The 25,834-nt window shown below is 40.3% G+C and overlaps 1 protein-coding gene across 2 annotated transcripts in view; it reads left to right on the top strand.

The window, feature by feature from the left end:
- The window catches only part of OTC (ornithine carbamoyltransferase), a 30,122-nt gene that overhangs the window by 744 nt on the left and 3,544 nt on the right, over nt 1-25,834 (top strand). Inside the window, exons 2-8 of one of the 2 annotated variants that reach the window (XM_030472616.1) lie at nt 4,523-4,665; nt 5,141-5,222; nt 11,675-11,762; nt 16,791-16,944; nt 23,868-23,990; nt 24,651-24,704; nt 24,807-24,956. In XM_030472616.1, coding sequence (XP_030328476.1) covers nt 4,546-4,665; nt 5,141-5,222; nt 11,675-11,762; nt 16,791-16,944; nt 23,868-23,990; nt 24,651-24,704; nt 24,807-24,956 — 771 coding nt within the window. In that variant the 5' untranslated portion in view covers nt 4,523-4,545. The remainder of the gene's footprint in view (nt 1-4,522; nt 4,666-5,140; nt 5,223-11,674; nt 11,763-16,790; nt 16,945-23,867; nt 23,991-24,650; nt 24,705-24,806; nt 24,957-25,834) is intronic. The other variant, XM_030472606.1, reaches the window with a different exon arrangement.

The raw sequence follows: 25,834 nt of genomic DNA, 5'->3' as shown, positions 1-25,834 counted from the left end.
TGCTGGGTGTGTGGAGGGGCTGCCCTGCCGCAGCCGGGTGAGCAGAACGTAGCTTGGAAACTTCATTTTGTCACCACAGGGATTCTGCTGTCCTAAAAGACAAGTCCCTTCTATTTGATGATCTCTCACCAGGATGTCTGTGTAAAGTCTTCTGATCGGGTGCGCAAGAAGACGTTCGATCATCCACCCAGCCAGGGACGCTTTGGTGACGGCAGTTGTGCAGACGCCACCGGCATAGGTCCAGGGGCTTTGTAGCCTTTTAGCTACCTGGTGTATTGGAAGGAGTCCCTGCCCATGGCAGGGAGGTTGGAACTAGACGATCTTTAAGGTCCCTTCCAACCCAAACCATTCTATGATTCTATATTTAATGTGCCGTTCTGAACTCCCAACTGAGCTTTTCCGTCTCCCCCAAGCCCCATGGTCATTTATGGATTCCATTTCTTGCTATTCCTGAGTGTTTCAGATATGCTGACGGAAGAAGGTCTTGCTTTCAAAATGATGTACTGCAACAGAGGCTGCAGCTGGCAGCCTGGACAACCAATTTAAGCCTTGTTTATGCAGAGTTTAATCAATACAGTTGTTGGTGCATAAGATGAGGTGTCCATGTAAGTACACAGAAAGAAGGGTGACCCCATTTTCAAATGGGATGAAATCTCTACATGAGGCTGGGATTTCATTGCTTTGAACCCCAATATCCCTCTGATGCTTTCTGCCCTAACTGTTCTTCTTAAGTCTGGAGTGAGGGGATATCCAGCAAAAGCTGTTTAAAATAAAACTGAATAAACATTGTTCTATAAAGTGATGACTGAGATTGTAGTTAACAAGCCACTGTGGTTGCCAAGAATATAAATGAGTTATGAAACGCTTAGGAAGATTAATGGGGAGGCGCCTACAGCAGGATTTTGGTTTCTATGACTGTGGAATCCTATTTGAGGATCAACATCTGTTTGTGAGAGATGGGAGCCACATCACAAAGTGGTACAAGTGTATCTCTGCTGATATGATGGCGGACCTGGTAAGGAGGTCTTTGAACAAGGTGTGACTGGGAAAGGACAGAGTTACAAGCAGTGTCTACGAGTGACTGGATGCTGAGCTCCTGGGAGTCTTTACTTCCACCACTCAGTGCAGTACGGATGGGAAAGGCTGGCAAGTGCTGCCTTTTCCAAGCATGGAAAATGGTTTGGCATGAGGGGTCCTGAACAAATCCCACCAAGAGTTATCACCCTGCATGACTTTTTCATGGCAGTCTCTCTGGGGAAGAGAGAGTCCATGTTTTAATTATATGATCCTCATACTGCAATTTCAACATAATGGCTTCTCTGACAGATGTGCCACCACCTTGATTTAAACAAGTACGCTTCTCCTTACACAGAGCTCCTTACACTTTCTTATTACTATGAGAAAGTGCTGGTCATATTTCAAGCCATCTACAGTGCAGGTGGCATAAATTCTTATCGGACAATTATATTTGAAGGTAAAAATTTAAAGAAATCACTGTACTATTTAGCAATTGACCAACATCAGATTATACAGCAAACAATTTAAAGTAAAAAGGTATGCAGGTTGCAATATGTAAGTTTCTGGACCTTACTGAAGGCTGTTTAATGCTACCACAGCACAATTGAAAACTTGGTCCAAAAAACACCCCAGGAAAATACACATTTTTTAACTTAGCCCTTCTCCACCTTTGTCAGGGCCCTGAGGGCATGAATAAGCCTTAATGGCCCTGCCCAGCCCCACACCCATGGGCCCAGGACCCCAGTTTTGTCTCAGTGTGGGGCCGTCAGTCCCTGCACAGGCCATGTTAGGGCCAGGGAGCCCCCACAGTCATGGTCCTGGCCCCAAGGGAGCCACCCTGCTTCTGCTGCACCCTGGTGAATCTTCTTTTGCTCTCTTTGTACTAGCACGTGCTCCTGTACAAATATTTAACGAACACAAAATTGCTGCAGAATGGTATTGACACAGGTAGGGTATGATGGGCCCACAGACTGCAATGGGTGGTGCAATGGGCCCTGTGAGAAATCTCTATCTGTAGAGTTTGACCAAGAAAAAGCTTTGGTGTCAGCCCCCTCCAGCCCTGGCTGGGTGAAGCAAAGCAAAGACTTTGGTTCTTGGTTTTCCCTCATCTGCACAGCAGCGCAGCTCGCTCTCTGCTTCATACGCCTTTGCTTCTCTTAACTTTATCTGTGGGACTGAGAGAAGTCTAACACAAATGGAAGATGCTGTTTAACATGAAGAACTTCTTCAGTGCTGCGAAACTAACAGCAACCAGCAAGCAGTGGCTGCGACAGTTTTGGTAAGCTTGTCATTTAGTTTTGTCTGGTGTTCAGTGACATTTAGTCAGAAACCTAGAGACAAAACTAGATGAATCCTATGAAGGAGTTCCTTCTTCAGCTGCCTATCCCTATAGACATGCCTATCCCCTGCCCCTGAAGAAAAGTACTTGTATCACAGTATTTCAGTGAGCTGCTTCTCACGCTTGTCATATCTCCAGAATCAGGTTAAACTTAATTCCACATCTTCCTATATTTTCACGTCCGTGTCAGTAAGAACGTTAACTGTGTTATGTAACCAATGATTAGTGCTAGAAAACAATACATGTGAATTTCACATTCACAGGAATCCTAATATGCAATAAGTCATTTTTATTTATCGTTTCTACATGGTATCAGATGAAAAACAAATGTTTTCCAAATTCTGTGATTTATTTGCTACAGTTTTAAAGTGGTCCTGAAGCCTGGGTAATAATTTTTTAATGGATTTTGGATTTTCACTGCTGGCAATCAATAGTTAAGCAGAAATGATAGAAAAGCAAGTTTGTAAAACAACTGCAATAAATCTGGTTTTCCAATAAAGTCATCCAATTTGTTAAGCTCCCCACATAATGTTGTTTGTTATTTTTAGGGGATTTTAGCATTATATCATAATGTTGGCATAAGCTATCACCACTGTCTATGAGTATTACAAGTTCAACACACTGTAGCTGATACTGCAGGATAACCTGGTACCTATCAGCCTGTTTTAATAGGCCAAAGTAATTGCTGTCCCTGCTCAGAAACGAGTAAGCCAACTGCTTGACCTTGCAATTCTGCCTGTTACATTTTAACTTTGGTATGTTGTCTCATGCTACTTCTCTGGAATTTATTTGTCCACTTCTGCCTCTCTTTCAGAGGACGTGGGCAACAGGGAAGGGGATGCATTTCTTGAAGGTCATAGCAATAAAACAGAATCATCATGGGAACACAATGGTCAGGAGCAGACCTCTAGTCTAACTTTCTGCTATATGTCTTTTCTTAGCCATGTTTTGAAAATCTCCAAGGACGGTAATTCCAAATCCTCTCTGGGTAACCAATTTTACTGCTTCACTATCTGCCAGTGCAGAAATTAGTAGTAGGTATTCCTCAGTCCACTTCTCAATAGTGCAAAGACCAATGAACAGACAGGCCTTGGATGTGGCTTTCATTAACACATCATGTCTAAGCTAAAAGAATTTTGATAATGTATCTTCCATGGGTGATTATCAATATCCAATGCTATATGATTCTGAAGTCCTAAATCTGGCTGGCGGCCAGAATACACCAAATAAATATAGTGCACATGGCCAGAACTTCTCTTGTGTGGTAAGAGAAGTACCAGAGCACACAGCCTTTTTGTAGATTTTTTCTACTCTCTTCCCCAGTGTAATCAAGAGATTTCATACACATTTATAGAAATGTATCAGTAGGGGTGGAACATAGCAAGTGCCTACTCATCCACAAAGCATGAAGGAGGGAGGGATAAAGAGCACCAAGATCCATTCCTCATATCCTGTGACCCCAAAGGGCAGATTTGCAGTCTACGCATAAGCTGTTTCACCAAGCCTTGAATGGCTTTATGCATTTGGGTTTATTTGACAGGCAACACGCAGTCAGGTCATATGCATATCAGAAGGCAAAATAAACTACATCTAATGTACAGTTTATAATCCTATTTATTTCAGACACTGTTATGGTGCTGATCAATATAGTGCTTAGTGGCATCGTGTGTCTGTCTGACAGTAAAAGTTATTTAAACTAACTAACACAGTCCATCAAGCTGATCCAGCTGGGTCGTAGAATCATAGAATCAACTAGGGCAGAAAAGACCTTTAAGATCATCAGGTCCAACCGTTACTCCAGGACCGCCAAGTCCAGCACTTAACCATGTCACTAAGGGCCCTTCCAGGGATGGTGATTCCATCGCTTCCCTGGGCAGCCTGTTCCAATGCCTGACCACCCTTTCGGTGAAGAAATTTTGCCTAATATCCAGTCTAAACCTCCCCTGGCACAGCTTGAGGCCATTTCCTCTTGACCTATCACTTGTTACTTGTGAGAAGAGACCAGCCACCTCCTCTCTCCATCCTACTTTCATGTAGTTGTAGGAGCAAAAATGAAGTGTTCAAATGAAGGAATTGGGAGACATTTCAGCTTCTTGGTCATTGGCTTTAGCATGAGTACAATTCAGTATTGAATAACAAAAAGTGTATATTTTTTGCTCTTTTGAGACAGGTATGGGCCACCAGCTCAAATGAATGTTAATCTGAGAGGTCGTGACCTCCTTACTCTACAGAACTACACAGCAGATGAGCTGAAGTATTTGCTGTGGATGGCCGCAGATTTGAAACAAAGGATAAATCACAAAAGAGAGGTAAAATGCTTTAACTAACAGTAAATCAATTACAAAAAAATCAAAAAGGCTTTGTGTAAAGTGTACAGAAATATTCTTTAAATACTTCTGAGGACTTGGCAAGTGAAAAGGTTAAACAGCTTTGCACAGCTAACTCCCTGTTGTTGGCTAACTCATTGACGCGTGGTGTACATGCAGAACTAAATGTAGGAAATGAAAGACACTTCCCTGCAGGTGATTAAATTAGTATCAGAGTTCTCCTTAATGCTAGTTCAAACTAAGTGCCAAAATGCAATTGCTGTTGCCCTAGAATTACTTCTTTCCCTTTAACCTTTCCACTGATAATAAGTTCCTTGAAGGGCAGGAAAACATAGCTATGGCTAAAAAACCCCTCTGTGTAACTTTTCTATGCTGAAATAAAATGTGAAAGAAGTATTTCACACTGTAAAGTGTATATGACTATAAAATTGAAATGCCTTCAATTTTCATGTTTCAGTATTTGCCTTTGATGCAAGGAAAATCTTTGGCCATGATTTTTGAGAAGAGAAGCACAAGAACAAGGTTATCTGCAGAAATAGGTACATCTGAGCATTGACACAGTCAGATTTTATATGAAATGGTATACTGTAAGTACGTACTGAAAACACTGCATGATTTTGTATTTAGCAGTTTCTACTCACGGGAAACCCAAAGTCTGAAAACAAAAATAGGAAAAGAATGGTAGCTTATTTTGTTTCACCTTGCGTATTAATGTGACAAGCACATTGCTTAAGTCAGTGAAATTTCATCACATCATTCAGAAACATGATAGATGAGAAATAATTTAACAGGCAGAAGTAAGCATTTCTGGAATAAGCTCCTAGTTGTGCTGGCAAGGTGTGCATTTCCTAACATCTATTTTAGTAAGCATCACCAATTTAATTCTGTGCAAGCTCTAATAAATATTTTTCTTATGTATTATGCATTACCTTTGTCACATTTCAGAGTATGTGTTTGAGCTGGGAATCATAGTAATGCCTTGATACAAATCAGGAGGGAAAAAATTAACATGATTACCTACAGGGGAAGATAACTTCATGGCGACTCCAGGGTATTAGCCTAATAGGATCAGGTGCTGGAACATTATTCTTTTAGCATACAGTCCTATGAACACTGAAACACATACATATCTTTATTTACATGGTAGTTGTTCTGAAATCATTGGGATCACTGAAAAAAATCATTCATGTGCTTGCATGTTAGCAAGGAATAACTATAAACTGGTGGCACATGAAGGAAGGAAAAGCTTGCCCTTCTCTCATTTTAATTGACCCAGCATCTTTTAGGCTGACTTCTCCATAGTAAGGGGACAGGGAACTTGTTGAGCATTCACATTTCTTTACAAGGTGTGAGTGTGAAGATAAAAATAACGGGAGGAAGAAGCAGATCTGTTAACTGCAAGCATTTCTGAATTTGCCTTTATATCCCCTGGCACAGCCATTTACATGCTGATCCTGCTCTTTATGTTGCTTTCTGTTTTCTCCAGATAAGCAGGACTTATGAATGGGTTTCTCTTGTTCATTCCCTGTCTGTGAAGACCGCCCCCCTTTTAATTCCAGAGAGTTTAGTCCAATTTCTATTTGCTTGCCATACTGGTACATAGGCAAGTAATGACAAATTCTCTGAATCTGTTTATCCTTCGTGCTTCTGTATTGAGAGGGAAGCGCAGTTTAGTCCTTGGCTTTTGAAGGCTTATGCAAGGGGGAAGCTCAGGAAGGTTGAAATGAATTATCTTAAGGATGGTAGTTAATGCACATAAATTCATTCAAGAGGGATTAAGCTCCAGTGAAATAACCCAAATTTATTTCTGAGCTTCCACAAGGGAGTTTAAAGCAGTTTAAATTCTGTGCATGAACTTCACACCTTCAGTTAATTGGTCGTAAGTCCCCTAAGCCTAAGACTTTGTTTCAAAGGCAGACTGAAGTTTTTTCTGTCCATAGAAACTCTATACATTTCAGCTGCTTTTTGACATACATGACTTCTCCCTTGGAATTTCTAACTCAAAACAAACGTGGGATCACATGTGTTTCTTTTAGCTAAGTAAGCTAATTTAATACCAATTTTCTAATGTCCAGTGAAAGTGGACATTGGAGTGTATTGGAGTGTTGATTTGTAAGATACCTGAGTCATCTCAAATCGCATTTCCCATCTGTTGCACCTTCAGCATCTTGAAAGAGGCCACTTACGGGACAAGGTTCTGGTGATCTGATTAATCTAAACAAACTTTGCAACTCTCAGGAACAACTAAATGAAAATCAATGGGTTTCATTTTGAAGGAGTAGAGACTTGGAAAGCACTGATTACAAAATCTGCTCTGTGCAGTGTGATTGTTATGGGAGGCAGTGTCAAGGGCCATAACAAAGTTCAGGAAGATAATACCCGCTGCTCTCCACTAATCTACCTGGCCAGTCATTTCATCATAGAAGTTTATCAAGTTGGTCAAGCATGACTCCCCCTTGGTGAAGAAATGCTGATTACTCTCAATGATTTTCTTCTCCTTAATCTGCCTGGAAGTGGTGTCCAGGATTACCTGCTCCATCGCCTTTCCAGGAATCAAGGTGAGGCTGACTGACCTGTAATTTTCTGAGTCCGCCTTCTTGTCTTCTTGAAGATAGGGGTGACATTTGCTTTCTTCCAGTCTTTGAGCACTTCTCCCAGTTGCCAAAATTGATCAAAGAGTATAAAAACATGAATTTGTAATGCATTGTATGAGAATAGTTGATGTTTGTGGCTTTTCCAACATACTGTGCCTCCAAACTGTTTATCCTGATGACATTGCAACTGTACTGAATAACGTGGAGCTTCTTGTGGTATAATTCATTGCCCCTTTACTCTCTTGCGCAGATACAATCTTGTTCTAATGCATATTTCTGAAACCCATATTATTTTACCATTTCTAAGTGTAATGGTATTGTAAGTTTAATGAAGAACTACAAGTAACTTCCATAGAGTATTTGGCAAAGTAAAGCCAGTTTTGTGGAGCCTACTAGATTTATTGCTATCACTGGCTATTATATAGGAAAATATGACATCTTTGCTATTATAGTGGAAAATGTCATCTGTTTGCAGTCAGAATCCCATACCCAATCTGCATAAAATCTTGTGTATTTTTTGAAAACAAAGGTATTGCACATGTCATATATTACTTGTAAGATAAACATCCTTAGCCATGGCAAAATGGTGAATGCCCTGGTTTTGTTATAACTTTGGTGTAAAGTGTTCTGATTGTCACTGTTACTCTTAAAATATCCAGTTGCAGTTACGTTTTAGTGAACAAGGCATAAACAAATCGAATCATTTCACAGACACTGAATGCAGACAATATGTCACAGGGTAGAAATAGAGAGGAAACAATACGGGCAGAAAAGCTCTGTATACCTTCTTTTGTTTTGCCTTGGAATGTACAAGGTCTTAACAGCTTTACTGGTTCACTTCCACTGGCTTTAGTGGAACTACTCCCAACTCTCCTTTTACACAGCAGGGTGAGAGGAACATGATGTCCATGCCTGAAGAATACTGCATACAGTCACAGAAATAATTGCATCACTTTGTATGTTCTAATGTAGTGGGGATGGTATTACATGGCAGGAATACAGGGTGTGGTTTTGTTGGAATGACCAGTATTATCTAGCTTGGCCACATCACAGAGGGGGCAAGAATACTCTTTTAGCTTATTCTCCACATAAAGGGGTATCTTTAAAAAGCTGCTTATCAGTTTTTAGGCTTCTACTTTAGGAATATTCCTGTAATTGCTGCCTAGAAGAGTTCTTTCTTATCAGTCTAAACAGAGAAATACTTCACACATTTTAAGTACTGGCAGGCAGCGAGGAAATTAACAAATACAAATCCAGATGCCTTTCAGTATAAAAAAGGATCCTTCCGTTGAGTTTGAAAAGATGGCTGTGAATGTTTTCTGGTGAAGGTGGGGCAGCTCCACAGCTGTGTATCCAGCATGTGGACTGGAGGATTCACTTTGGCCCCACAATGTAGCAGGGGTGGTCTGGAATGAAGATTTACCTATGTCTATACAACCACCAGCACTTTTGTTCTATGTGAAAGAGTGAGCTCAATAATGTTCCACAGCCTGAGACATAAAACTGTCCTTTTGTGGAAACTAGTGGTAGTGAGAAGTATGGTCATGAGATAACCACCTATTCTGGCTCTGCAGTATGAACATTTAATACAGTTTGCTGAAGATACCAATATTCATATAAACACTTAGCATGTGGCTTCGAATATGACCAGCTTGTGACAACAGGGAGGATTAGATCTTCCACTTTAACACAGCACTCCAGCATGTGTGTATTTGCTGAATTGGTGCCTGCATATCTCAAAAGTCATCACTTTTTTCTTTCTACTAGTAGTCAGGATGAAAGAATCTGAAGCAAAGATTCTGTCTCTGCAACTATATACAAAGCTAGAGCACAGAGCTCCTGTATTTCCAGATGGAAAGTTTTGGATGGAAATATGTTCTCAGGCCCTGCACAGATGGCCAGTTCAAAAGCAAAAAGCCCAACACATTACGACTCTGCTACATACACAGGCTCCAGGTGGTAGCTCTGACTGGGCTGCATGACTTCTGGCAATTCTGAAAAAATGGCCAAATTCCTCTTCTACCTGAGCATCATTTACAGAAAACTGAACATGTCCATTGGAGATTGCTTATACTGTGAAACATCTACCAAATATATGTATTTAGCAGCCTAAAATGCAGAGCTGTTGTATTGTGTGTAACCTGGGGAGATAAATCACTGACATAATTGTATATGACTTTGAAAAAACCCACAAGAAGCTGGACGGGAAAAGTTACAGCAAATGAGATTTCATCCTTGAGGTTGAAATCCTTGTAAGGATTTCCTCCTTAAAAACTTGCATTGAATAGATGGGCTGTCATGTCTAGGCAACAGTTTGCATACACATTCCCATAAATACAGTGTTTGTCTGAGCTGCAGAGAGGAGGTGAAAGTATTTGCGGAAACCTAAACATTTTTCCTTCCTTAATGCAAAAACGCTTCTGAATAACCAGTGAGGGCAAAGCAACCAGCAAACACATAGTGCTTTTCTAACAGTGAAAAGAAATAGTAGAATAAGTGATGCTTCATTCGTAAGTTTGCTGTGTCTGACTCTAATCTTGTTAAGATTTTGGGCAATCCTTAATGATGACAAAGGGAAGGTAAAATCAGCCCCATTCAATAAAATGGGTATACACTGACTGGAATGGAGCAGAGGGGTCTGGAGCATCATTAATTTCAATCTGACTTTTAAGGAAATTGAGGCAGACAAAAGCCAATGACTTGCCAGTATTATTTTTACCTATTGCATTTTAATGTCTGGACGCTTGCTGAACTGATGCAAGTGGAAGACCCCACTTCAACCCTGCTGCCCACATGGAATGGAAATTAATAAGGGCTGCTCTGTGTCAGGGGCCCAGTTGTGGGGCCCCAGCCTGCCACCTGAACCTACTTGCTTGACTTTATCCATGAAAGGTTTCAGTGTTCACTCCTGGGTTAATCGTTTTTTGAAGAGTAGCTGTGGGATCAACTTTTTAATCTTTGACAGTACAAACCTCATGTTGAAGCTGCAGTCCTGGAGATGTCTGCAGTGCCATCTAATGGCTACAACCACCTCCAGGAGATCACGCTTTGGTAGAGGGAGGGGTGTGTCTTTGCTCTTCTGTGCTATATGCAGCCTTCTTCCTCCTGGTAATGAAAAGAAAATGGGCTTCCTTCTAGATTTTTGTCACAATAAAAGACTCACTGCCTCACCTCATTATCTCGACAAGGTTGGTTTATCCGCACCGAGATTCTCTGGAAATTTCCTCCACCATGGATATTAGTGACACAGCAAGATCTCCCTGACAATTTCTCTACTAGAAGGGAGTTGTTCTTATGCATCTTACCCAGTGCACAGGAAATGCCTTACAGGGCTACCTAGAGCTGAGCCCAATTCAAATAGCTACACTTTGTACGTCCCCAGTTGTAGGACCTGTGTCCAGTGCTAGGTTTATGCTAAATCATTTGTTAACAGTTCATAAAACAGCCCCCCTCAGGCCCCATCTTCACAGTATGTAGCCACAATGGACTTTACACTGAGGTTCAGTGGACAGAGGCTTTAGGCTTAAAGCCTAAAGCAGAGAGACTCAAGTGTTGGTGAAAGACAAGCTGTTTTTCTCCCTGTCTGTGTCAGCTGGTTGCTTGGGGTAGCTTTCTAGTGGTGGTGCAGTGGAAAAAAGGCACGAAAAAGCCTGAGAGTTGTCCTTAGCATGTAATTTGTCTTTATGCAAAATACTGTCCAGACATGTTTTAAGTTCCCCAGAAGTGTTTTATATTCTTAAATGATGCTCAGGTCTTTCCATGGTTTCCTGTTCAGGACTTAATTCTTCAAACCTAATCGATCGAGTTATTTCGCTCACCATGTAAATTCCTACCTATTGCAGGTGGAGGGATGCTGGCAGTGCCTGAGATCTTTCCTTTTCCCTCTGTCACGTTATAATTTTTAAGGCACTTGGTCATTTGTGACCAAGCTCAAGTTTGTTATAGTGTATAAAGAAACTTCAGATTTTCTATCTGAGTGATAGTACTTGAAGCTTCTTGCAAGAACGTGGGATTACACACTCAGATGGCCCTTGTAGAATGCTAAGCCCCTTGAAGCAGAAATTCAGCATGATGAATGGATTACCTAGCTCTTAACAGGGGCCCACAGTGATGCTTTTAGCAATATGTAGCCTTGCGGCTTGAATGGCTGTTCCTATGAACACACATCAGAATGCATGACTAAGGATTTCAGGAAAGCATCAGATTTGAGTGGTTTTATTCCAAAATGCATTTATTTGTGTCTTGTTGTCAGACTTCAAGTGTTTGAAACATCTGGATACCCTGCTGAGTTTTACTTGTATTGCTGTAAATATCTTTTACATGAAGATTTTTTGAACGTTGGCTGTAAATAAGATCTGCTGGTGTTTAATTTCTTTTTTTATTTGTCCTCACTATAGGGTTTGCTCTACTTGGAGGACATCCTTCCTTCCTTACAACACAAGACATACATTTGGGCACTAATGAGAGTCTCACAGATACAGCAAGGTAGGTAAAATATTACTTGATTGATGACTATGTATTTGGTAGTTTATCAGGCTGAAACCTGTCTTACAGAATCTTGGAAGCTAATATTTTGATTCTGGATAATGTCAGAAGGCATTCCAAATTTCTTAAATACTTACAGATCAGTTCACAGAATGTATAGTTCAGTACACCACCATTCCATCCACTTTAGCTCTCCAAAATGAGAAACATTTTTGTCAAGTTTAGCATATAGAGTGTTAATGAGAGTGACAGTCACACAAACAGAAACATTTTATGCACCTCAGTAGTATAGTTCCACTGATGACAGCACATATATTCAAACAAGACGAGAACCTTCTAGTTCTGTTGCTCCTTATGGAGCTAGAAGTACAGCTGACTGGCAAATACATGAGCAAAATCAAAAAGCAAAGACTTTATTTATCCTAGTTAGGCCAGCTTCTGATGGGTCTGAGCCTACCTGCAGTGACAGACTTCCACTAAAGGCCACTCTGAACTCCCTGTTTCAGCAGCACCAACACTTTACAGCCAGTTTGTGATTCTTGTGTCCTCTTCCACAGCTGTACCCACTGTCAGGACTGCTGTGGAGACTGGGCTATGGCATTGTTCTCCTACAGGCACCCCTGGAAGATCTTAATCATGCCCATTCCCATATGCATCTAGGAATGGGTAGCTAGCAGCCTATCTCCATTGCCGTAGAAGAACTGAGTTCAAGCTTTTTCTCTTGTGGATTCTCTCCAATGTTGCAGAAAGTAGGCAGAACATAGCGCTCCATGTATTAAAGACTCATCTACCCTCAGTATTGTGCTGCTTTCCAGGCAGCCCTTTTGCAGCCTGAGACAGGCTCATTGTTGGAAGGCTAGTAGTGTCCAAAAGGTGCTTTTTATTCTGGTGAAAGACATGCAGTGTCAAGATTGTCAGGCTCAATTCAAAATATCTAATCAGCCAGATGAGGTTCCATTGCCTCTGCTGTATACTACAGTTTTCGCAGTCAGTGGGAGAGACTGTTTGAGAACTGTGTTGCTGTTCTCTCTGTGGTGAAATCCAAGGAAAACGTAAGGAGAAGACCAAACATTTGAACATTTTAGATTTTCCTTTCTTGCTTTTAACTACTGAAGTGGAACACATGTGGGTGTTGACAGTAGAAAGTCAAATTTTCCTTCTCTTGAGGCTTGAAAGTACTTAGCTCTAACTCCCTGCTGGATATATAACTCTGCCAGTATCAAAGTAAGCTGCAGTGACAGTGTTCAGATGTTTCAAAAAAAGTGTGTCCCGCTGCCTTGCTTTAATAACTACAAGTTTAAAAGGTTCAAACAACGTGTAAACTCATGGGCCTACAAAGGGAACAGATTAATCTGAGACTTAAAAGGCAAATCTGAGGTACATTAGGCCACTCTGTCCTGTGGCCACTCCGTTCCGTTCAGCAGAGCTCATACACTGCCGTGGGATTCAAATACATTCCCTCAAAAACAATTCTTCATGCATCATGTGGTGTACCCGTAGTTTAAGCAGGGCAGCTATAGCTTCATCAAAGTGTGCCATTTAAATGCTTCAGAGCATATGCATCCCAGCTACAACCCTACTGGCATGAGAGATGGAGGATTTTTCAAGTCAAACGTACTTACCCTACTACATCATATTGAAGGTGAGTGGGAAACATATCAAATGTAAATCCCCCACACTGATGTAAATAAGTAGTATTCACCAAGCATCTTGCCTTCCATTCTCACTGGATCAGAAAGACAGTAAGCTACAAGAAATAAGGCAAAAAGTAGAAGCAAGAAAGTCTTCCAGCCATTCCAGAGGAGTCCCCATTCTGTGGAGAAAGCTCCCACAATTCCCGCTTTCCATGCAAGCTCCGGCCCCACTTTTCTCTGTCACTGCTTGCTCTTCCAGGTCAAGTCCCTGTTTATGACCTTGACCTAGAGTTTTGCTCCTCTGCTGAGCCACAGCACTCGCCTCTTACAGTGGAGTGAGGGCTTCCCCAAGTCCTTACAGAGCCCCATGTGCTCTGCTTCACTCCTACTCTCATTGGCAGAATTATTATTGACCTTATACAATCAAAAGAACAACCTGAATATTAATTCCTTGGCATTTCTTGTGTTTGAAGGATAACATCCCAGCATCATTCAATTAATGTAAGAATAAAAAAAAGAATGCTTGTAGTAGGCCCAGAGGGTATTTCAAATATTTACAGCCATGTGTTTAAGGCTCTGAAGGCCTTAGAAGTATTTGAAACTGAGACTTAAAGCAAAAGGGGAACAGATCTATAAAAGTCACAGTTTTTAATAGAATTGCTGCAGGTAAGGGTTGAAAGAATTTCTGCTGTGAACATACCTTTAGTGACTTATTACCTGCTTATAAATCAGTCCTTCCATGCTTCACAAGACATTTACATTTACGCTGACATAGTAGCAAAAAGTTACCGCCCATTAAGGAGCTCTAAGCCTTTCAGTGCTGTTTAGCATGTCTGATATATTACGTGAAATGAAATATAAGTACTGTATCTGTATTTTCCACTGTAGAGCAGTTCCATTGTGCACCACTATCGCTCAGGGGCCATAAGGTTCAGTGGCAGCAGTGAAGAACTCTTAGGATGATTTTACCAGTCCACTGGCATTATTAGGGGACGGATCTCTGCATCTGTGGGGAACAGGTTTACTTCTCACTGCTTACTGAGAACACATCCACCATATGCCCCTGTAAGACTATGAATGACAATGTCTTGTCACAAATTAAAACCTTGGTACTTTCACAACAAAACCAAAACTACCTTGGATAGCAATATTCTACCTGAAATATATTCAAATGGCCCATTTTCAAATTCAGAGATCGGCCACACCAGAAAGGCATACTTTTACTTGTGTTTAATATTGGATTCCTCAAAGGACACACTTCAGTAAAAATTTCCAGCTTTTCTCTGTAGAAATAAAAGTTATTTTGAAAAGAGAGATATGCAGCATTCTAACACACTTATACATTTCCAAGCTCTGGGATTTCGAAATTTATAGGCTCACAGTCTTGCAAAAAGAATGAAAAGAGAAAAAGACCTTGTAGTTGGTGATAATATAGGAACCTGAAATGAAAAGTCGCCTGATGAGCCTGTGCTTACTCCCCCTCACCTTCCAAAACTTCACGTTTACTAAAGACCCCTATCTAGCCAGGTCTTTTTTCCCATGCAATCCCAGCCTTACACGGTTTCCTTTAAATTGAGCTGATTACAGGAGAGTTCATCTCCTGAGATGAGGTTTTGGTTTGGTTTTTTTTGGTTTGGGTTTTTTTTTTCTGAGTTCAATTTGGTTTTGATTTCACAAAGAATAAACCTGGTTTCCACCTGGGTTTCCTACTGTAAAATATGGCATCTAGAAATGCTGGCAGAAGGACTGTCTAGTGTCTTGCTGGTAAGTGTCTAATAAGTCTCGTATCTACTTTCAACAGATTAAGAAAGAAAATCCAAAAGTTTTTACTAGTTGGTAATTGATTAGGACTGAATTTCCTCTAATGGCATATCCTGTAAAGGAACCATCTTCTCTAATTCTTTATCACTCATATCCAGTTAGAATCAGTTGTCCCGGCATCCTAAAAAAAAAAAAAGTCTATGAAAAATGGTCAATTTCCCAGTGTGATTGACACTTTTCCTTGGCTGGTGGGACAGGCTATGTCTTGCTTAGGGTGGGCACCTGTTAGATGGCTAACAAAAGGAAACATGCATCCCATTCCCAATGACTAGTTCAGAGCAGAACAGATTTTACACAGTCACATGCTTCAAGCTAGAATAAACACACATTCAAAGAAAAAGAAACTCCTGAGCTAAGAAGAAATAATGGCACAAACAGCAGCTGTCCCAATACCTTGCAATCAGTAAATACCTTGTTCGGCTCCTTCTTTTCACTTATAGCTGCTATCGGCAGTCTTTTCTTCCAAGAGAGCTCTACAGGGAATCTTGTAACATTTTATTAGAGTTTTGCTTGTGTGAGGAATGTCTGGTGTCAGTAGAAAATATTTGTTACTGACTTCATCAGGAGACTTGTCTGTGTAAAGGCCACAGCATTAACAGCCATATTTCCACAAGAGAAGATGCCGGAATTCTTCATGGCTAATCGTGAAGATAGATACCACAAGGATTTTGCATACTCTTCTATGCAGTCTCTTCCTTATTTTGTTTTAAGGTCCTATTAGAAATAACATGAAAACACGCAAAATGCTACTTCAAAGTCAGGCTTCAGAGCCTGATTAAAACACAGAAATGCAGAGAAATGCAGAGCTCCAATCCATATTTAATTTCTCTAAAGAATTCAGAGAACACTGAGTATACTATGCTAATCTCTCAGTCTTTCACACTTTAGCAAAACGAGGTTAAGGCCAGAGTGGTACAGTGACTCTGGCGTGCCCCTATCCATATACTGAATTTCAAATTTGGGCATTACATTACCACTGATACCGTGTGTTTCAATACACGAGTGTGTAGGTAGGAGGAAGAACAGGCTGCTGTTGTTGGCCTCCTGTTTCTATGTTCATTAAGGTCAGTAAATAATTGAGGTAATCTAAGACATATCTGTGTTTCTAATCCTCACAAAGGTCAGGCTACCATACACAGACACTGTAATAGTCAGTGCTACATTTGTTCTTTGCTAAAAGTCTCAAGAAATCTTATACCTTGTCTCTTCTGAAGTTGTCAAATTCTTCAAATGTTACAGTGTCACACAATCTCATATCTTAGTTTGGATACCTTAATATTTATTGATGCTATGTCTGTAGCTACAATCAAATGCTAAAGAGAAGAAAACATAAAATACAGCAGCAGTTTTTATTTACTTACTATAGTTTGTTAATAAGTAGACCTGCTTACTTATTAGCAGTTTATTAAATGTCTGCATTAAGTGCGTTATGCAGACGTGATAAATAATTCAGATAGCTGAAAAAAATGTGATTCATTACCACTTCTCATTAATATTGATGTGTTGCACGCTGAAGAGTGCAACAGGGCTGTACTTACTATGTTTGACTTGGGTATTTTCTGCCATCCTCCAGGGTGCTTTCCAGCATGACGAATGCAATCTTGGCTCGAGTTTATAAGCATAATGATCTGGACCTAATGACAAAACAAGCCACTATACCAATAATCAATGGATTGTCTGATTTATACCATCCTCTCCAGATTTTAGCGGATTACCTAACTCTTCAGGTAACAATATAATCCCCCTTTAATAACAATTTTCTTTTTGCCAAGTCTTGGTAAGTGTTTGGGGAAGTCAGGTTCAAAAGCATTTATTCCTAATTTTTCTAAGTGGTAGTTACATGCACTTGTAATTTGAAGAGATATTGATCCAGCAATATAATTAAGGACCTTTTTAATTTAAAACAAATACCTAGTCCTATCAGCTAGTGGGACTGAAGTTAAATATAAAATTAAGTATTTCATTGGAATTAGGCTACAATTCAGAAAATGGGCAGGGGGCTTCACATATTACATAAAAGTGAGATGTTGGCTTAGCCAAAGCCAAGGGAAGTTTTTCCACTGACTTAAAAAAAATCAGTGGTTCACTCTTGATTGCTCCCTAACCTATGAACAGTTTAAAAGGAATCACTATCCTATATTAGGAAATTGGCTAAAGAAATTTATTTTTAAAAGCCAGTTAATACTACCAGGGCAAACACCTAGTGTTCAGGCACATAAACCTGTAAAGCTTTGCTCACATCAAGTAATAGTTAAAAAAAAGATTATATTTTGTAGTTTAATCTAATGCAATAGTTGATTTGACAGCAGGATAATGTTTTACACATAAAATACCAGATGTTTATCTCTGAACAAAAGGACTATGTTGGTTTACAATCAATTGAGGAACTGTCTTATAAAAAAATTATTATACTGCAGTGCTGGTTGACAACTATGATGAACTCCTCTGACCTTGTTTACTTTCTGAATGAATAAAAATCACACTGCTTGAAAAAGGGAGGGCAGAACAATTTCCTGATTTATTCAGCTGTGTGTTTCTCAGCTGTTTAAGACTTTGATATGGGACATTCCGTATGTGAAAAAGATCTACTGAGAGTAAATAAATTACTCATGCCTTAAACTTTAAATACTGAAAGACTTGTATATTTAGTGAAAATTGCTTTTCCCTTACTTGAATTAGTATTTTTTGTAAAATTTTCAATACTTGAAGTGAAGAGACCAGCAAAAAACTGGTGAACTGGAGACTGAAATGCTCCGCAGACCTCAGGATAAGGGTCATTTGTGAGATCACATTGTGCCAGCCTTAATGAACTGTTCAAATTACAGAAGACAGTATGCTGTAATGAGAACATCATCAATCATTAAATGTCATAAATTCATTTAGACACTATGTGCAACTGTAAGCCAGGTGAATCTTATGATTGTATTATGTTCTGTCTTGCAAACAGCTTATTAGCATTTTATCACTTGTGAAGAACAGGCTTCAGGAATAATCTGTGACTCAGCCTGCACAACTATTGATATCTCTGCCTCTAAACCTGGTTTTACCCAGGTCGCTGACCACAGCACCAAAATTCAAAGTGCTGTTGCTCTGTTCTCCATCTCCAGAAAATGGAGACCACTGAGCATCATAATCACCCTATAGAGATGCATCTCTTTCTCCACAGATAGTAGGGGGAAACCTATGGAGATCAGCAGAATGGGTGCATGCCCTGTTGACCATCCTCTACTCCTCCTTCCATTGTGTCCTTGTACAGGGCAGCCATCTCCAAGTGAACATGAGCCCACAGGCTGGACTCTTGGTTTGAATACCTAGGGCAGCAGCAACAGCAGATGGATGTCCTTGTTGCATCAAGCACCGGCGAGGACGTTTTTGAAAAGAGTGTCACTGCCTATTTTATGTTTTGAGGAAGCAGGACCACGTCACTTTGTGCTCAAACAAACGTTTGATGTGCAGACGTATCATTACCAAGTGAGAACTTACAGAGATCTCAAGGAATGGCTCAGCTTTTGGACAGTCATGGAAGCTTTTAAAAATTTGCAGCACTTTCCCAGTCAGCCTAATAAGCAGAGCGCTGTTTCCTCAAACTGTGTCCAACTCTCCCCTAGTCTTTCCAGCATGTTCCTCAGCGCAGAGTTTGCCAGGAGGTCTTTAGAGGGCAGCTGGGTGGCTGTCACTTCACCAAGGGCATGCTGCACCACCGGTTTCTGATCCACTTTCCATTCTTGCTTTCTCACCCAGGAGAGAGGGGCAGGCAGGGGGGAGCTCCCCTCAGCACACTGCGGGTGTTGGCAGTGCCTGTTCTTTCCTTCTCTGACCTGCTTGTCTGCTGCCTTTTTTCCTCTCTGCACTGTATGTACACTGAGGTGGAGAAGACTGGTCTTAAGCCAGTAGCATTTAGTAAAATGGCATTTTAATCATATAATGAACTTTACCAGGTCACAGAAGTAGGAATAACACTTGAAGAAGTGTGAGCTACAGGGTCTAGTCGTTACTTACCACAATCAAACTTCTCATGGGATTTTCAGCAGGCTAAAAATATGCTATCTGAGAAATGCCTGCAGTAAGATTAATATGGGGATCTTGAATAGTACCTCTGATTCTTTAAATGAATTGAAAGTTCATATATAACATTTGGACTGCCTTTCTGCTATGCAAAGGCAATATATTTGGCTTATACATACATGCAAAATACAATAGTGACGCAGACTGCTAGCCTTACATTTAAATATAAGTACATATTATGCACAGTTTATTTATCTTTAAAAATGTCTCTTCCTTATCTCTGTAAATATTTTCCTGCCCGTATCTGCTCCTTCCTGCTGTCAGTACATACCTAAAATGTACTTTTTTTTCTCTCTTTTTTTTCCCTCCTGCTGCATTGCCAGTGGAGCACTACATGCGCTCTGGCCCTCTTCATGCTTAGCACATATTTATTCTTCCATTTTCTAAATCCTATTCATTTTATCATGTGCCTTCTTGGATCATCTTCAAGCATCTTTTCTTCGATCTGAAACTGCCTAATTTTCTGGTTTATTTTGTTAAAATATCTTCTTGCTTGAGGCTTCTGATTCCCTTTTTACAGGTGCATTTTAGTGTGGTTATTTTATTATAGTCTGTTGCATTCCCCAAACATTGTGGCTGGTTTATCTTCAGGGTTGTCAGTTCTCGTTCTGTATTGAGGGTGTTTTTGTCAGATTAGAAAGCGCTCTTTGTCATGAATACTGGGGTGAGATTCTTCAGGTTCAACATCCTCTTGCCCAGTGCCTTCTTCCTGAGCAACTTGGAGCTCCCCACATTTGACCTAAGCTGGCTCTGCCCTTTTAAGTCTGTGATCGGGATTAATGCCCTGTGTTATGTCAAGAGCGATGTAGCTACCCTCTTTCTTAAAAGTTGGGGTGATCTGAGTTTGCTCTTGATTCATAACCCACTAGAAATGGTTGTAAACATTATGCAACGTGATTTTGAGGGTTTGGGGATTTGGCCTTGAGAGACCATGAGTGCTGGTACCGTGCACGTGCAGAGTCATTTTTCTGTCTGTGCTGAAGGCATGTAACAGCCCCTTGCTGAGCCCACCCGGTACCTCTCGGTTTCCTGGGCAGAAGCTGTGGCTCACAGCTTCTGCTCTGTGAAGCTTGGCTGGAGGGCAGCATCACACAATTTGCATTCCAGGAACAAGCCAGGAATTGACATTGATTCAATTGATAGTAATGTCATTGGCCATATCAGCTAACTTGTAGCTGACTGCAGGAAGGCCAGACTGGTAATCAGAGCGGATCCATATGCCATTAGCTTTATATGTCACTAGTGTGATGGGAAATGTCTTTTTCAGAAAGAAGTGATTGGCATAAGAAATACATCAGTGATTCCTTTTTAAGTAGTGTAACTAATTACAGTGTTGCCCAGCTTGAAGAGGGCTGACTGACATATACCTCAACTTCTCAGCCTGTGGCACAAAGAGCTCAAATTTTTATAGTCTTCAGATTCATCACCATCATCATCATCATCATTATTCTAACAATTAGAAATCCCAACTAAGATCTGGTCTGATCCTCTAGGATATACTGTTTCAATAACGATGACAAAAACCAGTGTGGGAGTAAGAAAGATAAATGGCCCAGTATCTGCCTTCAGCTCGGTTTGAGAGCCAGTAGGTCTAAGTTTGCTCAGTTTCTGATTTACTGGATTGCAGTCTCCCAAAGGGCTAAAACTTTGACTAGTCCCCTGCTTTCCATTTTAAATTTTGACAGATTATTGATTCAGTATTCAAAAGCTTGTTTTAATTGAGGGCTGTTATGACTGTTGTGGTCAAACATTTCAGAAGTAATCTACAGTGGTGACAGGGTTTCAGCCTGGCTGGAAGCAAGTCCAGGCAGAGGCAGACATGAATATCCCTAATTAGCTAAACCAGTCTTCTCTAAACATACAGCAGTGCTAAATCACTGAGCATGTTTATTGTTTCCCAGGATTTGATACACTTATACACTGCAACCACAGCTAAGAACAGAATGAAGCATTGTAAAAACAGCATGAGGGTGAGAAAGTTGACTGAAAAAGTGACATTAATTATTTAGCAGGGATTTTTCATGAGAATAGCAAAGCCAAGTTTTGTGGCACTAGAGCAGCAACCAATTGTTTGCAAAAGAGGCATTCATCAAGGAGAAGGGCTCTAGACTTTCTAAATATGTTGTTTTTTGTATGGCTTTACTAGGAGTATAAATATTTTGAAGTCAGGTTCCAAGCATAAAGAGAAACTGAAGAACACCCAAGCAGGTAAAAAGCCTACATCAATATAATAGAGTTTGGAAAAATTGGGGACGGATGTAAGGGGAAAAATAGCTTCAGCGGCTCAGGTGATCAGCATGTATTGTAAAGGTTCTGGTTTAACCTAGCATGTTAATTCATGGCAAAACACCTTTAGCAGGACTTTCTCGGTGCAGTTGTATAAGCACATATTGTAAAACAAACAAACAAAAATAAATAAATGTTCTCATCCACAGTAGCTTTCATATTGCTCAAAGCTTTATGGTTCTGACCAACACAACCATCTCATCTTTCTTGGAAGCTCAGGATGTATGTGTGTAAGCAGTACAGTCGCAGTCATGGTAAGCTGGCTTTAGATGAGGGTTGAGATACAGCAGCAGTGTACCAGTGGCAACATAAAGCTTAGCACAGGATACAAAATAGGCTCCGCTAGCACACACACAGCTTGATTCTGCCTTGTCTATGACTTCTTCCATTAGCTAAATGTCTTCATTAAGATTAGCTCAGCTATGTCCACTCTATACAGTAGTCACTGCAGATGTGGCTTTGCAATTTGCAGTGCCCATTGAGGGTCATTATACAGACATCTCCAGTACTTCATATTTTATCCGTAACAGCTAGTAGCTTGGGAACAGAGAAAAGTATTTAGTATGCACTGTGCTGCTTTTAATGCAGAGTAGCAGCTGGTAATAAGGTGGAAGTTATTTAACATAGCAGTATATTTGTGACTCACAAGTCAGTGCTTTGAGCATTAAGGCTACAATACCTATTTTTAAACAGTAAGATCAAAAGATCTCAGGGCTGTCTCATTTGCTCCTGGCTGTGGGTTCATGTCTCAGCTATCGCTAAGCCTTAGCTGGAAACAAGCTCTTAAATAAATGCTTTAGTTTGGCCTTCTCTTAAAAGCACCATTGCTAGGAGATGTGGAAGGACTTTGAAAGATCCTTAGAGATCTGCAGAACTGTTACGCTGAAATAACTTCCATGTCAGCAAAGTCCTGATTTGCTCTCCTGTAAATACCCTTGCATCAAACCTCTGCCAGTAAGCCTGCTGCTAACAAACATCAACTGAAAAAGCAATAGTTTTACAATGCCCTAGTTTTAGCCCTTAAACTGTAGGCAGCCTCAGACTCCATTAGGTTTAGATTTCAATGGCATTTTAATGCCATTCAATATTTCAAATGCTACTATTTTTGACTCAAAATTGTGATCACTGGCAGAAATGCCATTAACTTTGTTCTGGAACAACTTCACAACTATTTGTTTAGGAGAAGCTGCTGCCAGGAGAGGAGGGGGTAGTCCCAGCCCTTTCCCTATTCAGTCTTTTGGCATCTTTGCTATGACTGCCTGCAAAGTTGCCAGTTAGGACAGCTCTACAGTGTGGATGCTTATTCTCTCTGACAAGCATTGAATCATGTCACACAAAGTGTTGAAACACTGTCTGGCTTCCTGCTACTACAATGCAATTGTAGCATGGCCCAGTTTTGAACGAAGAACAAAAGGCTTTTCATCATGTCTTTAGTCTTTTGAGTCATGAGGTGGAGTTGTACAGAGCAGGCATATAGAAGCATTTGGTTATGTCTTTACAAACTTTGTGGTATCAACTTAAGTACCTATAACCATACATATTTAAAACAAGGCTGGCTAAAAGGCCTCAAATTGTCCTGTTCTGGAAATATGAAACTCATATTACACTTGTTCCTCCTTAGACCTTATCTGCTGGTGGCTGAGAGCCAGAGTAGTTGTACATGTACAGGCTGTAAGTGCCATCAGGCAAAGTTACAGTTAATGCTGTAATGCTGTTTCAAGTTCATGTAATCCACACTTTAAAAAATCACTCTTTGGCTCAGAAGGGAGAGCAAACCCTGCAGGCCATGAACTGCACAGCTGCTTTCAAAACATTGCTCTTTGCTGTCCTGTACAGCTGTGGCAGTTAAAATGCACTCCAAGGCCATCCTCAATAGGGATATTTTCACAATTTGGGGGAAAGCTGGAATGAGTGCTATGCTAGGCATCAGGATTGCCTCTAAATTAAGAATTTCTACCATTCACTGATATTTATGGGCACCAACCCAGAGCTGCACAGCTTACAGCATGACTGTGTCTCTTAGCCTCGGCTTCACCGTATGCCATACAAGTCAATGTGTCCTTCAAAGGAGAAAGCCACAGTACTTGAGCCTTCATGTAAGACATAGGAGGTCTTTTGCTCCCTGGCCATCTTGTAGCTGCAGTAAATTTAATTAAAACTACGGTTTCGTGCAGCTAGCATTTGAAGGTAGCCAGCCTTCTTTGCAGCAGACCCATCTGATCAATCCCTCCTGCCTAAGGCATCAGCTTCCTCAGCTCACCTGGAACATAACCCCAGGGCTGTCTGATTCATTTGGCAGGAGCACTATGGTGGGCTGAATGGGCTCACTATCACCTGGATTGGGGATGGAAACAATGTCCTCCACTCCATCATGATGAGTGCTGCGAAGCTGGGAATGCACCTGCGTATTGCGACTCCCAAGGTAGGAAAGCCATGTGCATGGAGTAAGGAAGGCAAACTGCCCATTCTTGTCTCAGCCACTTGGACAGTTACCAAGGGCCTCAGCGTTGTTTGCACATATCTTGCATGCCAGCTTTCAGAACCAAGGTTCAGAATCCTGGTTCGGTTGTCCTGATGCAAAGCAGGAGTAATTCTACTGAGTCCAACTTCAGAAGGGCTGAGGGGAATTCATGACTGCAGTATAAATCATGCAGGATGATAGTTCCATTTGAGAAAGTGTTACAAAGTCATCCAAGGCCCACTTTCCCCAGAATAAACTTTGAAAGTTGCTTCAGATTTATGGAAGTGTTACATCTTGGTTGGTTCATATTGATGATGCTGCATTGTAGTACAATATAGAATATAAAACAAAGAATGAGTTTAGAAAAAAATATTATGTATAGGTATTTAATTCTGTAACTGTTGAAATACATTTTTTCTTACCTTATCAAAACACTTTGCACCAGTTTATCTCCAAAATAAACTTTCAACAAAATCAACATAATTCCCTCAAGTTTTACCACTCTGAAAGACATTCTTCTTCCCATGGCAAATGCTTCAATCAGTATTTTTCTAACCAGTGTTAATAATCAGTTAAATCTTATATATGTTCAGTGATGCTACCTATCATCTCTTTCGGCAGGGCTTTGAACCAGACCTCAAAATAACTAAAATAACTGAACAGTTCTCCAAAGAGGTAGGAACCTAAGAAATAGCCTAGTAGAGTAGTTTGAATAGAGTTGATTTTTGTTATAAACAAAGTTGAAGTTTCTTGTATTCCTTATTTTATTCACATTAGTATGGTACCAAGTTACTCCTCACAACAGATCCTCTGGAGGCTGCAGACGGTGCCAATGTCTTAGTTACAGATACATGGATAAGTATGGGACAAGAAGAGGAAAAGAAAGAAAGACTAAAGGCATTCCAAGGTTATCAGATTACAATGCAGGTAAAAATTGAGATTTAGTTTTGTTAATGCTTTTACAGTTTGCATTTATGAGAGTCAACATCAGCAAAGCATGAGTCTGGTATTTTTTTGAATGGGGCTATGGAACAACCATATGTAAACCTCCATCCAGCTTGAAAAACTCACAAAGGTAACGAAGTTTGAGTTATTTTATACACTTCACATGGCTTGGCCTCTTGCAGAGCTTCCCAATGAGGCCTAACTCCAGAACATATGCAGGAAAGCTAACCCTTTACTTCTTTATGACCTAAAAACTATTTCTAACTTTGCATTTCTTCTTTGATACCAAAAATGATCCTTTATATTTTTAGAATGAGCAGCTCACAGATAAATTCTTAAGTGCCTGGGCAGCATTTAGGGCAATTTTGTGTTTATCTGTCAATGAATAAAGCATCAAATATATGTCTTTAAAATCATCTAGTTGAAATGCTTATCAGCACAAAATGAGTTAGAGGAAACACAGAGTCATAAACTATTAATTGTATAAGATTAGACATTTTCCTTGCTGATAGAATGAATGGTTTTATTGACTGTATTTTAACACAAATTCACAAAATACTATTGATGGGTATGTCTCTGAATTGGCCTAAAATGCTTTAATTCGTTGTTCATTGGTACTTGATCAATATATTATGAGTGACAATATAAAAAGAAAAAAATATAGCCTTTTAAATCATGGGTTAGTATGTTCTTGTTGCAATTATTGATAGATTATATTACTTTGTGGCATTCATATAAAGATTGCAATTTGTTGATCCACTGGGTCCCTGGAGTTTTTACTCCCCTACTAAAGCCAGAGAAACAGGAATAAATATCCAACTTTGAAGCCAGCACTGAACCCTTACTGACTTACATGGGGA

This window comes from Strigops habroptila, chromosome 2 (assembly GCF_004027225.2).
Source record: "Strigops habroptila isolate Jane chromosome 2, bStrHab1.2.pri, whole genome shotgun sequence".
In the NCBI taxonomy this organism is placed as follows: domain Eukaryota; kingdom Metazoa; phylum Chordata; class Aves; order Psittaciformes; family Psittacidae; genus Strigops; species Strigops habroptila.
This window is presented reverse-complemented; position numbering and strand designations above follow the sequence as displayed.